The sequence below is a fragment of the Embiotoca jacksoni genome, unplaced genomic scaffold (genome assembly GCF_022577435.1).
Source record: "Embiotoca jacksoni isolate LCO1_2020_lvr unplaced genomic scaffold, fEmbJac1.0.p SCAF_98, whole genome shotgun sequence".
In the NCBI taxonomy this organism is placed as follows: domain Eukaryota; kingdom Metazoa; phylum Chordata; class Actinopteri; family Embiotocidae; genus Embiotoca; species Embiotoca jacksoni.
This window is the reverse complement of record NW_027185456.1, coordinates 335,001-350,000: the sequence shown is the minus strand read 5'-3', so window position 1 is coordinate 350,000 and position 15,000 is coordinate 335,001. Positions and strand designations below refer to the sequence as shown.

The 15,000-nt window shown below is 44.4% G+C and overlaps 1 protein-coding gene across 3 annotated transcripts in view; it reads right to left on the bottom strand.

The window, feature by feature from the left end:
- Window positions 1-15,000, bottom strand: part of rps6ka3b (ribosomal protein S6 kinase, polypeptide 3b) — a 37,671-nt gene that overhangs the window by 10,383 nt on the left and 12,288 nt on the right. For 2 of the 3 annotated variants that reach the window (XM_069142118.1, XM_069142117.1), the window contains exons 3-4: window positions 1,270-1,386; window positions 671-752 (exon numbers count right to left, since the gene is read on the bottom strand). In XM_069142118.1, the coding sequence (XP_068998219.1) occupies window positions 671-752; window positions 1,270-1,386 (199 nt within the window). Of the gene's footprint in view, window positions 1-670; window positions 753-1,269; window positions 1,387-2,487; window positions 2,618-15,000 lie in introns of those variants that run through there. The other variant, XM_069142115.1, reaches the window with a different exon arrangement.

Here is a 15,000-nt window from a genome sequence, read left to right as displayed (position 1 = left end):
ACTAAAAAAATAAAACCACAGCAAATTACAGCTAAAAGCAACTCCAGCTCAAATCCCAAATATTTGTTTTCCTGTATTCATTATCCTCCATACATCCTGTTATATTCATTATTCACCTAATTTTAACAGCCGTCATGTTCGTTTAAGTCATTTTCAGCCAAATCTGCTTCGAAAAACACACATTTTAAAGTTTATTTCATTGTATATTCAACATATTTCATCCAAAACTCACCAAATATGACATATCGTCATTTTCTAAGTCCTCAGAAAAAGACGGTTATAATTGCTTCATAACAGTCTTCAACGTTTTCTGACAAGTGGAAGCTGATTAGCAACCGTCTAACGTCTAAAGTAGGTCAGAAAAATGCTGAATTTAAAGTTATTTCACGATCTACTCTGCATATCTGCTCCATTAGTCCAAGACTCCTTTCAGCTGGTGTTTTTAACGCTCTCAGTAATGAATGACGTTTGAAGGTTGAATCTTCTTTACTGGTCAGTCGTGTCTTAAGAAGGAAATACTGTATTTTTCCGGGACTATTTTCAGCGGCGGATTCATCCGCAGTCTAAATAAACAACAACGTGCACGTTGTGCGTCTCCAGATGTGTTTCCAGGTTGTTGCTCTTTTTTTTCCTTTCATGAGATTTGTTAACCAGATTTAGACGTTTCTACCTTTCAGTGTGGCTTTCTTCAGGACCTTCATGGCGTACAGCTGACCAGCGTCCGGTCCTGTGATCTTCCTCACCAGAAACACCTACATGCACATGCACACACACGCACACACACGCACACGCACACACACACACACACACACACAGAGTGAAAAATACAGTTGATCCCTGATGTCTTTATAGATGAAATATGCAGTGCGAGCGGTGTAATGCAGAGTGTGTGTTCAGGTTGGATGTTGTGTGTGTGTGTGTGTGTGTGTGTGTGTGTGTGTGTGCGTGTGTGCGTTTGTTTTGGTTGGCCATGTTTTCTAGGTCATACTTATGTAGATCAACATAAACACTCACACTCACACAGAGCCGAGGCGGGAGGCTAATTGTTCATTCATAAAGACGATGATACTGAGCGGGAGTGTGAAGGGCCCTCGGCCTGCCGTCACCGTAGCAACGGGCTCTCAAACGCCAGCGCAGGGGAAACATTAGGGGAATTTGAGTGGAAATGAAACCCGCACTTACGCACACACACACACACACTTAAGGCCCACTCAAACACACAAACGCTGACAGATATATAAACACACACACACGCACACACAGGGTTACCTTGCCGAAGGAGCCCTGTCCCAGGACTTTGCGCAGCTCGAACTGCCGTGGGTCGGCCTTCTCCGACCCCTCCTTCACGTGGTGGGTGATGCTGATCTCTTTGATTGGCACGTCATCCTGTCAACACATCGGAGCTCGTTAAGGTCTGAAACTCTTCACACGGAGAGCTCGTCTGAACTCTGGTTTTCCTGCTCTGTGCTGGTTCAACTGGCCGGGGGTCAAGATGAAGACATGAAGACATCCAGAATCTCACACAGGAAACACAGGAAGTAGTGAAAACAGGAAGGCTGACATCATGTGTGTGTGTGTGTGTGTGTGTGTGTGTGTGTGTGTGTGTGTGTAGGAAATATCTGTCTAGAAAGATGACAGAAGATTTCTTCCCTTTCCCGTCTTGGATTGTTTGCTGCTGCATTTTTATGCCATTAAGGGCTAAAAAAAAACTAGTAAAAATACACAAAAAGTAAATAAATGTTTGATAAAAAAGTTAAATGGTAAAAAGTTCATAGCTATTAAATAATATAAGTAAACGTCTATCAAGACAAAATGACGAAGGAGCTCATTTCTATTTAAAATTCAGCCATTTATCGAAGCCGACGGATCAATTTCTGAACCCACTTTAGCCTCGATAGACCACAATGCATTGCAGCCACCGACCACAACACAGGGTGCGGTCCGAGTCGAGTCTTCTCCTCCGCTGTAACAGAAGTCACATGTTTTTTTCTCAGGCTTCCTCGCTGCCCGCACCGCAACGAGTTCACACATGTCTCTTGGGTTTTTTTATTTTTATTTTGAAAAGCATTCTGGGAAATGTAGTCAAAAAGTAAAAACCCAATTTAATCGTCCTGGCTTCGTCTCATAGCGGTGAATCACACGACAGGTTGAGCAGCCTTCCCGAACGCTCGTCATCCTCACAGCGGGAACACACACACACACACACACACACACACACACACACACACAGTTGTCATGGAGCCGATACCTGCTCCCCGCTGTAGAGTGAGTAATGTGACCATGATGAGGCTCCATCCGTCCTTCAACTCTTTATAAAGCTCTCTTCCTTTCGGACACAATAAAAACAAACAAGTAAACAATCCCTGACTGCCCCCCGCCCCCCTCCCACACACACACCTCCCCTTTCTCTGCTTTCCCATTATCCTCTCTGCTCTGCCCTCTTCCTGATCCATCCTCTGCTCCACCCCCCCCCTCCCCTTTCCATACCTGCAGCTCCCAGGTGGGTGACCTGCCGGCTGCCGGGTGCCCCAGTGCATGATGGGTCCTGTAGTCCCGGCTACGGCCGAGCATGTGTGGCGCCAACATGCTCCCGCGCGTCGACTGTGAAGCGGCAGGATGCAGCCGTCCCTCGTCTCTGAGTCTACCTCTCTCTCTCCCTCCCTCAGAGAGATCTTCGCCTCCCTCCCTCCTCTCCTCTCCTCCCTCCCTCCTCATCTCCTCTCCTCTCCTCTCCTCTCCTCCCTCCCTCCTCCTCTCCTCCCTTCATCCCTTCCTCTTCTCCCTCCCTCCTCCCTCCCTCCTACTTTCTCGGGTTTTCTATCTTTACCTGAACCGTTCCCACCTCTCCTCTCTCCTCCTCGTCCTCTCCTCCTCGTCCTCTCCTCCTCGTCCTCTCCTCCTCACGGGGAAGGAGGTTGCAGATTGGAGCAGCAGATATGATCAGATACTTCATTAAAACTACTTCACAATTAAAACGCTGACATTTTCTATTTAAATTTCCAGATTTCCTTCCTGGACTCCACCTCGTCCAAACTCACATATTTTGGATTCATCCGACTAAACAATCGGCTGCTTCGTGTGATGTTTGTCAAACTTTAAGATCTTTGAAGAACTCACCATCTGTGTTACGAGGACTTTGTATTTGATGAGAGGAGTTGGATGGGAGTCTATGGAGCCGGGAGGTTTTTGTCACCAGCCCCTAGTGGCCCCTCGGTGGTATTGCAGAGACTGTCCATTTCTATATACGGTCTTGTGGCCGTAACTGGAAACCACACGTGTCCTCTTGTTTTGTTTTTTTAAGGTTCAACAATCTCTCACCTGTTTGTTTTTTAATCACACATCATATAAAATATCCTATAAAGCAGCTTAAAAATAAGACCGTTATTATTCCAGTGAGTTAAATGACTTGACGCAGATTAAAAAAAATATATAACGAACGCCTGCAGAGAATTTGCAGATAACAGTCACAGCTCCCCACAAACAAATTATATTCCGCAGCTCCACGCTTGCGAAATAAAACATGCAATTTGCGCTGCATGTAATGAAGCAGAGAAAAACATCACGCAGCCGGATGGAGACGAGGTTTCTCATCCGGACAGAAAACAGCTGGCGACCCGGGAACAACGGAGATCGGACGCTGATGAGGTGGACCGAAGTTTAAAAAGGCTGAGGTGTTTCGGCATGTTGGCATTTCAAATATACGTCTGTGTGTGTGTCTGTGTGTGTGTGTGTGTATGTGTGTGTGTGTGTGTGTGTGTGTGTGTGTGTGTGTGTGTGTGTGTGTGTGTGTGTGTGTGTGTGTGTGTGTGTGTGTGTGTGTGTGTGAGTGAGTCAGAACACAGATGGAGGATCAGAGCCGAAGCGACAGGATGCTCATGTAGCACCTCTTAATCACAGGATTAAAACTGCAAACCCGGCACCTGTGCTCCGAGCACACACACACACACATGTACACTGACACACAACTACACACAGGTACACACACACCTGCATGCACCCACCCACCCACACACATACTTCACACGCCTCTCTAACCTGTTATCGGTCATTTCCATCTCGATTGTTGACATGGAAACACACAAACAGAGAAACAGACACACACACACACACACACACACACACACACACACACACACACACACACACACACACATTTCATCACGATAGTCGGCTGAAGTTTAATTGGACAGCTTTTAAGTTTATGTCAGCCTTCCTTCATGACCTTTGACCTCTTTGCCTGTTTCTATTCGACCCAAACTGAAAGAGATGACTTCAGCTGAAGGTCGCTCTCGTCCTCGTAAATCAAATTTGAAGTTTCGCTCTGCGCAACGTCATAAAATACGAGCTCGTCTTCTGACGGGTTTACCGCCCGAGAAACAAACAATCATGTCGACGTGTTAACAGCCGGAGAGGACGAAGCGCCGCGCCGCTCCCCGTCGTCTGTCCGCCGTCAGATGGGATCAGGAGGACGTCGCCACGCCGTCCTGAACGCACGGCAGACCTCCCCGGCGGACAAGTCACCGCCATCGCATCGCATTAACACAAACGCCGCTCATGCGCTTTCCCACCGCTGGCCAACGCGCGGTGTCTGGCTGCAGGCCCGGTTGCCATGGTGAATTAAAGGAGCGGCGGCGGCGCATTAGATCATGGTCAGGTTGAAAGAAGACGGTTTGTGATCCCGCTGAGCCGCCGGAGAACCAGACTGAACTGCAGCGCTGATCTTCAGAGGTTTGAATACGTCAGAGTGGCAAATCAAATTTAACTTTAATGTCAAATAGCAAAAACGGAGTTAAATCATCTCAACGCGCCTCCAAAAAGCGCCGCTTTTTGTTTAATATCGAATTAATGACGGGATTATTTTCACGTGAACCGCCGGAAGACCAATAAGAAGGAGTGACTTTAGTTGAAGACTCGTGGAAAACGTTTATTGACTTTGTATTTGGTGAGAGAAGTTGAATGGGAGTCTACGGAGCCTTTTTTTAAATATTTTTTTTAAACCGGCCCCCCTAGTGGTACATCGGTGGAACTGCAGTTTAAGACAACTTCTGCATCGACCTGGAAGCTACGAACACTTTGATGTACGATCTCTGGATTAAACACTCTTCTCGTCTGTTTCCACAAACAACAGCATTATTATTTTTTGGTATTCGTGCTGTAACTAAAGTTGAACTCCGACAACGTTTCAGGACTGTAAGCTGATCAAAACACTTTAATATCTCCTGAGAGCTCCAACAGTCAGTCGTGCAGAAAAAAACCAGAATCACATTAAGCCGATATGCTGAGTTAAAAAAAAAAAAAAAAAAGCGTCGCCGTTTGACCTTCAGAAGGTCACGAACTGTTAAAGTGAGTAAAACCCGATGAATACGCACATCGAGAACAACCTGCTGGTTTATTTAGGAACAAAATGTCTTTGAAGCTGATGTGAGGACACGTCAGCGTGGGAGATGATGAGGGTGGTGGTAACCCGACCCCCCCTCCCTCCAACCACCACCAGCACCCTTTACTGCCCCCAGCACACACACACACACACACACACACACACACACACACTTTTCCTGAGTATCTATGTCATAAATACACATGAAAGTGAGTAAATGTTGACTTTTTTTCAGGATGAGGATATAGTTAAAAAAAAAAGAGAATAGAAAGTGTAAATCTGACACGTGTGGTTCGAGCTCCATCAGCTGATCCCACAAACACAAACACCTCCGCTGAGCTCCGACTCGGAGCTGCAGATCCTCGACGTTACAACTTATCGAGGCAAACCGACACAAACAAAAACAATCAAAGCCGTCAGGACTCGTCAAACCAACTATTTACAGTTATTATCTGCTGATGAGCGTTTTCCAAGAGATCGGTACCGTCTGGACCTCGTTGGCTTTTCCACCTGTTGACGGGATGCACAGACGACCTGGTGGGACACGCACACACACACACACACACACACACACACACACACACACACACACACACACACACACACACACACACACACACACACACACACACACACAGGACTACTCACGCCGTGGCCGGGGCGAACTGGTCCACAGCAGCCCAGCACCGCCCCCCCGTCTGTCCCGCTCGGCGTCCCCCATGGGTCCGACCCGAGCAGCAGAAGGCGGCGCAGCGACCTCAGCCGGCGCCTCAGCGCCCGGACGAGGCCGGCGAGGCCGCACGGCGGTTTGGACTCGGCGGCGCCGCGTGTCATCGCAGAGATGAACCAAGTAGCTCGGAGCCGTCGGAGCAAATGAGTCGGACCGGGACGGACAGACAGAGTGTGTGTGTGAGTCAGAGAGGGGGGATACCCAGAGGAAGGGCAGGGGAGGGGGGAGGGGGGGGTAGAGTCAAATCAGGATGGGAACCCCCCCTCCTGCCCCCACCACCCCTCCCCCTCCCTCTCCACCAGCTGCAACCTTCTACATAGTGTTTCCACCAGGTGTCCCGGAGATCCCCGTCAACTCAGCGACCAACGACTGAACACCACGAGGAGGAAAAACTCCACACGTGCTCATTTCTATTAAAAACATCAGTGAGTCGGAGATTTATTAATCATCTTCTTGTGTAATTGTTTTATCTGGGAAAAAAATTATTTCATTATTTCCATCTGACTCACAGACTGAGGAGTTAGTTACAAAAGAGAAAAAGACTTGAGGTCAAAACAGATCATAGAAATCAACTGGTCCATACTGGATATAATATATAATAAGTACAGAAAGTTGTCTTTTTATTATTTCAATAATGATCTGTCGGGGACACAAAAAGCAAAGACATCTTTTTTTTTTTTTTTTTCTTTTTTAATCTTTCTTTTTGTCAAAACTAATTTGAACTTTTTTGTAGACACGTGAGTATAAAGTATTTTTTTTTTGGACAACATAATCCTGATAAACAAATATTAAATAAAGCAAAATGCCACATATTTCCATGCTGCAGTTTCCTATCCTTATTCTTTCTCACACATATTGACATATTTTGGGGGTTTTTGGGACATTTTAATTGGCTGTTTTCTCACATTTTATGAACAAATTATCAATCGATTCATCAGGAAAATCATAAGCAGAACATTATTTGTGCTATAAATTAATTAGTTGATTGTTTTTCCCCAATGGTTTGCCAGAAGACAGCGAAAATGCTATAAAAGAACAACATAGATATTCAATTAAAAATGATCTATAAAATGCACATCAAAGTGCAGAAATTCACTGTTTTGCTTTCTTTTTTTTAATTACACAATGATGTCATATCTATTCAATGATCAAATGAATAAAAATCCCCCGACAGCAGGGAACCTTTTTATAAATGATTCTGTAGCTCTGACTTCGATTATTTTCTCGATGAATCTCTAAAATGGTGAAAAATACTGACGTCTTCACACGTCAAAAATATCTAATTTACCGTTATAGAATAACACGGAAAATATAAAATATTCACGTTTGAGATGTTAAAACCAGAGTTTCTCAACATGTTCTCCTGATTGACTTATTGATCCATTAATCTTTGCAGCTGTATCGTCCCCTCATGAGTAACAAGTGATAACATCTTTGAATTATTGTGTGATCCTCCTCTTCGTCGCTCCGTCTCCACGGCGACCGCAGACATATGCTCATAAAACCGACAAACACAAGGTGACGCACGGTGACGCAAATCAACAAAACACACAGCAGGGGGTCCGACTCAGCGGGACGCCGTCCAGCAGGGACACAATGTGGACGAAATAACTCCACCTGCCACCCCCCCCCCCTCCCCCCCCCACACACACACACATTCCTCCAATCACAGAAACACAATGTGCACAATGCCAGAGTGCACCGTACACACATCGCCTGACATTTCTTGGATTACTTCCACCTGTTGTCGCCCTACACACACACACACACACACACACACACACACACACACACACACACACACACACACACACGATGAAGACGGAAGGACAAAGAGCACCTGCAGGAGTTTAGATTGTAAACGCTCTCACGTATTCTGATTTTTTTGGATCCTGTCACTCAATCAAACGCCGTCAAACGGCGCGACGAGCCGGAGCTGCTCGTTCTTCGTCACGTTTATCTGCACGCGTCCTTCGTCATCTGGTGTTCGTCAGCTGACGGGAAATTATGTCACCAATAATTCGAACAATCTGACTCATCTTTTGAGTCTTTTGTTTTTTTTTACAAATTAAAAATGTCAAGTATCATCTCCTTCCTGCTTCATAGATGATTTTCTTTTGTGTTAAACAACAAACATGTTGGGATTGAAGTTGTAGGACATGGTAGTTAAATAGTACAATTAAATAATTAAATAATCAAGAAAATAACATGCACATTAATCGATGCACACTTAATGATAAGTTTTGTCCTCTGTACAAAAATCTAAACAGATGTTGACAAACTATTTCCAGATTTTTCACCTTTTACTTCCCCATTTCTCACTTTTCATACGACACTAGCAGCTTATTGTTAGTTTTCGCAGGTTAATGTGTGAAACTTTATATTTAGAAAGTTGTGTTTTTGTGCGTTTCTTTGTGCGTTGGGCCTCTGAAAGGATCCTTTCACTGACTTTACTTCAACGCTGGAAAGCGAGTGTCAGACAGAGAGAGGAAATGAGTCACATGCGTATCCCTTATTAACACTGCTAATAAAAATAGATGCAAGTGGGACTATAGTAATAATAACAACCAGACTGTTGTTATGTACCCTTATCCCTCATGTGTGTGTGTGTGTGTGTGTGTGTGTGTGTGTGCGTGTGTGTGACACTGAAAACTGCTAGTTGCCTAAAAATCCTGTTGATCTAAACTTTTGCCACCGTTGCTCTTAACATGAGTCGCAGCAGCTAAAAGCATCGTTTAAACACCTCAAATGTCAATGTAATGTAATGTAAATGTGTGTGTGTGTGTGTGTGTGTGTGTGTGTGTGTGTGTACGTGTGTGTAAAGCTTCTCCATGGCAGCAGCTATCACGGATTGAGCGAGCGGGATTCCATTCCAGACAATCTGCGGCCCCCTAAGCCCGTTACGCAATCAAATTAACCGGCCGGATGGTTGCCACACACGCACACGTACACGCACACGTACACACACACGTACACACACACACACACACACACACACACACACACACACACACACACACACACACACACACGCACACACACACACACACACACACACATGCTTGGGATTTGTCAGGTTAGAGTCATAAAGTGCATTTCCGCTGGCCTTGCCCGCAGCTCAAATAACACACACACACACACACTCTCTCTTACACACAGATACACACACTCTTACACACAGACACACACAGACACACACACAAACAGATACACACACACTCTCTCTTACACACAGATACACACACTCTTACACACAGACACACACAGACACACACACACAAACAGATACACACAGACACACACACACACACACACTCTCTTACACACAGATACACAGACACACACACACAGATACACACAGACACACACACACTCACACAGATACACACACAGATCTCAGAGTCACCTGTCTGTTCAGCAATAAAATAACATAAAGGTGCAATCGTCTGCTGCCTCGGCCGTTTATTTCACACACAAAGAGGGAAACGTCAGAGTTTGTGAAGTTTGCAGCGACAGCCACCACAGAAGAAGAGAAAGAAGAGAGCGCCCCCCACAGACACTCAGTCTGCATCAACAGAGGAGGAGAAGGAGGAGGAGGAGGAGGAGGAGGAGGACATCACGGTGAGCAGCCGGTCTGACTGACATGCATCCTGCAGGATTTAAACACTGCGATGACATTTTCCCCTTCATGGACACTTTAATATGTATTTTCATGTGCAGCGATAATAATAATAAATATTAACCTATTTAAATATAAAGATAAAAAAAACAAAAAACAGATCTCATTGTGTTTTAGAATCAAACTCTAAACTGAGAGCTGAAACCGTAGAAACTCCTCATGACTCTTTTCTATTTAAATTAGTGGGAATATTAAAGATTAAATATCAATATTTATCAGGACGCATCTTCTCAGTAGAATAACTTGAACAAGAATATTTCTGTTTCTGACCAACTTACAAATACCGACTTCTAAATACTTTATTGTCATAAAGCAGCAGATTTACTCGAATATTCAATTCAACTTCGAGGAGCTGAGTGGGAAGAAAAAAGAAATATAAAAGAGGAAAATATGAAACAAACAACGACAGAAATGTGAGACGGCGGAGCGAGCAGAGACGGAGGAAGAAGAAGAGGAAGAGGAAGATGTGAGTGATGAAGAGGAGAGAGAGGCGGATATGATCTGCAGCGGAGGCCGAACTTTATCGTTCAGAGAGCGCATTAAGAATAGATGAGGAGGAGCAGAGGAGGAGCAGAGGGAGGACATCATCATTTATTCAGGAACTGGCAAGACGAGATCCTCAATCACAGCTACACACACACACACACACACACACACACACACACACACACACACACACACACACACACACACACACACACACACACAGAGAATCTCAGTTTTTCATGCTGCTGTTAACTGATCTGCAGAGAAGCAGAGCGGCGACAAGACAAGACAGGATTCAGGAGCTGAAACAGTCGGAGATGTCAAACGATTCACTGCTAAAAGGGGGCGTGGTCAGGGACGAACATGTCAATCAAAAAAATAATAAGGAGACAGAGGAGAGGAGGAAAGGAGACAAATCAGAGGAGAGGAGGTGAGGAACGGAAAGGAAAGCTCTGTAAACCTGTATTTGTACACACACACACACACACACACACAGATAGAAAAGTAGAGACTCACTTTGCTGCAACAAAATGCCATCCGACTTGTAAAAACGTCTCCTTGGATGAGGGATGGGTCGCATATTTTATACGTCAAACTACAAGGCAGGTTAAAAGAACAACAAAACAAAAAATTCAGACACGCTAAGATTTTTCTTTTCCTTGCTTTCCGATGATGTCACACCACACCGGACCTAACCCTAACCCGACGTCCACATCCTGGTCAGATGACTAAATTATGTTAAAATGGGGCTGAATATGCAGATTCATAAATAATAATAATAACTTTTTAGACCCGATTAAAAAAAAAAAAAAATCTAATTCAACACCCATGTCATGAATTTATATAGCATCAGTTATTTTAATTACCCAGAAGACACTGGGGGAAGTCAGAGAGACGGACAGAGAGACAGAAAACTTTGACGCCGTGCCAACCACGTTACCATGGTAATCTATCCAACACACACACATACACACACACCTCAGTGTGATCTGCTGGACAGTAGACCGACTGTCTGTGCACTCGTCCATCCTCACTCTGTCTCTCTGTCTCTCTCTCTACCTTCCTACTCTCTTCTTCATCCTCCCTCCTCATTATAGGAAATCAAAGCACTTCATCTGTTGCCAATCAACACACACACACACACACACACACACACACACACACACACACACACACACACACACACACACACACACACAACCTTTAAAGGTACGGCGTCTCCGTCCCTATAAGACATCGTGGTTGTTACCCAAAAGTCAAGCTGACATATTAGTTCATCTAAAACCTGAAGATATTTAATTCAACATCAGAAAAGCTTCGATTCACATTTTTCTTTAAAAACAAACAAAAAACACATTCAATTAAAAAAATAAATAAATGAATGTATCAGTGTCAGTTTATTCTGTGAGATTTTCATCTCTACTGCCATCTAGGAACAGGATGAGAATCACGTCGACCTGGTGTCACCCTCACAACCGTTCGTTGTGTTTCAGTAAAATAAATAAATAAATAAATGAATAAAATAAATCTTTGGTGGAAAACAAGCAGTTCAGAGACGCAGTAAACAGAAGCAGAGAAAACAGCTGACGGCTCGCAGGGTTGAACCAAGACTATTTCATCTGTTCATAAAGCAAAGCTGCAAGTCTGCTCACAACACACTGCTAAACCTGTAGCACACACACACACACGCGCGCACACACACACACACACACACACACACACACACACACACACACACACACACACACACACACACACACAGACAGGCTTCGACGACGAGGATGCCAAACAGTCCGTGTGAATCACAACCAACGAAACAAACACAGACAGACAGCAAACAACAATCTGTAATAACAGTCTGTATCTCTGTATGTGTGTGTGTGTGTGTGTGTGTGTGTGTGTGTGTGTGTGTGTGTGTGTGTGTGTGTGTGTGTGTACCTGGTATTGCCGGTTCCGAACGTAAAATAAAAGCGTCTTCATTGCGCTCCTCTCCTGTCACAGCGCCGCTTAAACTGATTAACTGACGGACTTGTTACAGCGAAACCATCACCGAGGGACACACACACACACACACACACACACACACACACACACACACACACACACACACACACACACAGGAAGGCCCTCCAGCTGTTCATCGTGCCGATTAAAGCATGTCCTGTCATTGTTTCCCTGGCAACAACATCTGCACAGGAAGGCACACATCTGTCCTTGGATCAACCCTCACCCCACCCCACCCCACCCCCGCCAGCCACACACACACACACACACACACCTCCAGTGTTTGTTTGTGTTTGTGTGAAGACTCATTTAGCAAATAATTACGTTTATTATTGTTTGGGCTGCAGCGCTGTCATTTCCCACAGGTCTGTGAACGCATCGTCTGTGTAATCAGCACAACATGCAAGTTAAAGACGACACTTTCTGCACAATCAAACAACTGATGACTGCAAGTCAAGAAGGAGAGGAGAGGAGAGGAGAGGAGAGGAGAGGAGAGGAGAGGAGAGGAAAGGAAAGGAAAGGAAAGGAAAGGAAAGGAAAGGAAAGGAAAGGAAAGGAAAGGAAAGGAAAGGAGGAGAGAGAAATACAGAAAATGAAAAGGAAGGAAAAGTAAAAAATAAAGAGGACAGAGAAGGAGACGAAACGACAGGAGAAGAGTTCCTTTGAAAAAAAAAAAAGGAGATGACGAGGAGAGGAAGTGAAAGAAGAAGAAGAGGACGGGGGAGGAAAGTAAACAAAACGTCACTATTAATCAGCTGGAAGGTCGAACGAAAGGAGCGCCGATCCTGAGCTGAGGAGGACGACCAGGAGGAGGAAGAGGAGGAAGAGGAGGAGGAGGAGGAGGAAGAGCTGGTTTCGAGTCTCTCTGTCAAATTCCAGCTTGGGTCGGTCATCTTCCCCTCAAAACTCTCACTAGAGTAACAATGATAGTCTTCATTTAGACTTTTTTAAAGACATGAAAGTGAATTAAAAAACTGAATATTAACAAAAATAACAACATATTTTCTAAAAATAAAATAGAAAACCCCTCATCAGTCTCTCCCCCCTCCTCCTCATCTTCCTCCCTGTTCAACTCTCCCTGTTTTAATACGCATACGGTTTAAATTAGAGGACAGTTCACTGATTTATATCGTCAGAGATTTCAGTTCATCATCTGAAAAGCGCTGACGGGAATGTTCTTCAAATATCTTTAATTAAATGATGAAATGAACCCGACTGTGAAGACCATGTGTGTTTACTTAGAAAGACGGTTTGTTTCATTATTAATTCATGGTTGTTTTACGGCATCTTTAATGTGAAGGTTTGTTATTTTTATATGAACTGAATACTGGAGCAAAATTATCTGTTTTGATAGTTAATTAATGTTTTTTAGTTTTTAGTGTCAAATATCTTCAGTCTCATCGACTCACGTGTGAATATTTTTAGATTTATTTCTGTATATTTGTGAATTTTGGACCGTTTATCAGACAAACAAGACTCCTAAAGATGTTTGTCAATTTTCCTGATGTGTCAGTTCCCAAAAGACTCTTGAATTAATGAAATAAAATAACTGACAGATTAACAGAGAATAAAAAAAATTATAATTAATGCAGCCTGATTGAATATTTACAGGAACTTAACATCGCTTCATTGTTAAGTTCGACTGAAGGTCAGAGGTCGTCAGGTCATCCATGAGGGTGCTCACAAGTATAACACAACTGCTTTTGTCTGTGTGTGTGTGTGTGTGTGTGTGTGTGTGTGTGTGTGTGTGTGTGTGTGTGTGTGTGTGTGTGTGTGTGTGTGTGTGTGTGTGGTGTGTTGCTGCTCTGTGATTGGTCGTTCTTTCCTGGAGAGAGCTCTGTGTCCAGGAAAAGCGGCGCCGGGTTACACAGATTACATCATCACCCCGTGACCTCACAATGGCAATAACCACAATGCCTCGTTCACAGCAGTACAGACACACACACACACACACACACACACACACACACACACACACACACACACACACACACACACACTGACCTATATGACCTATATGACCACAAAGGAATGCACCATCTGATTTTAACAGAAACTAAACTGAGAGATTAAAATCTTTCCTCTTCTTCTATTTATTTGTTTATAATCTGCCTCTTCACTCAACTACACACACACACACACACACACACACACACACACACACACACACACACACACACACACACACTTTCCCTCCCTGGCTTTATGCCTCTTTCTATCAATCAATATTTCCTCTTTCTCTCTCTGCATCCATCAATATCCACTTTAGCCGGTGTGGGTGGAGCGGTGGTTTCCATTTTAGGTGTTTTTAGGCCTGTGTGCGCACACTTCCTGTCAAACACACACACACACACACACACACACACACACACACACACACACACACACACACACACAGACGGATGACCACAGATGCAACAAATAGCCGTTAAGTGCCGAACCCAAACACCAAAATAGCTCCTTTAACAAAAGAAGAGCCAACAAAGTGCCTCGATTAGACGACCACTCCTTTTGTTATTAAGCACTTTTCTGGACATCACACACACACACACACACACACACACACACACACACACACACACACAGCATCCTGCTTTTTGCTCCAAGTTCAGAGGTCATGACACAAGTAATGTCTCGTCTGTCTGATCCCCGCTCATTCTTTCTCACACACACACACACACACACACACACACACACACACACACACAGGGCACTCTGTTGTTC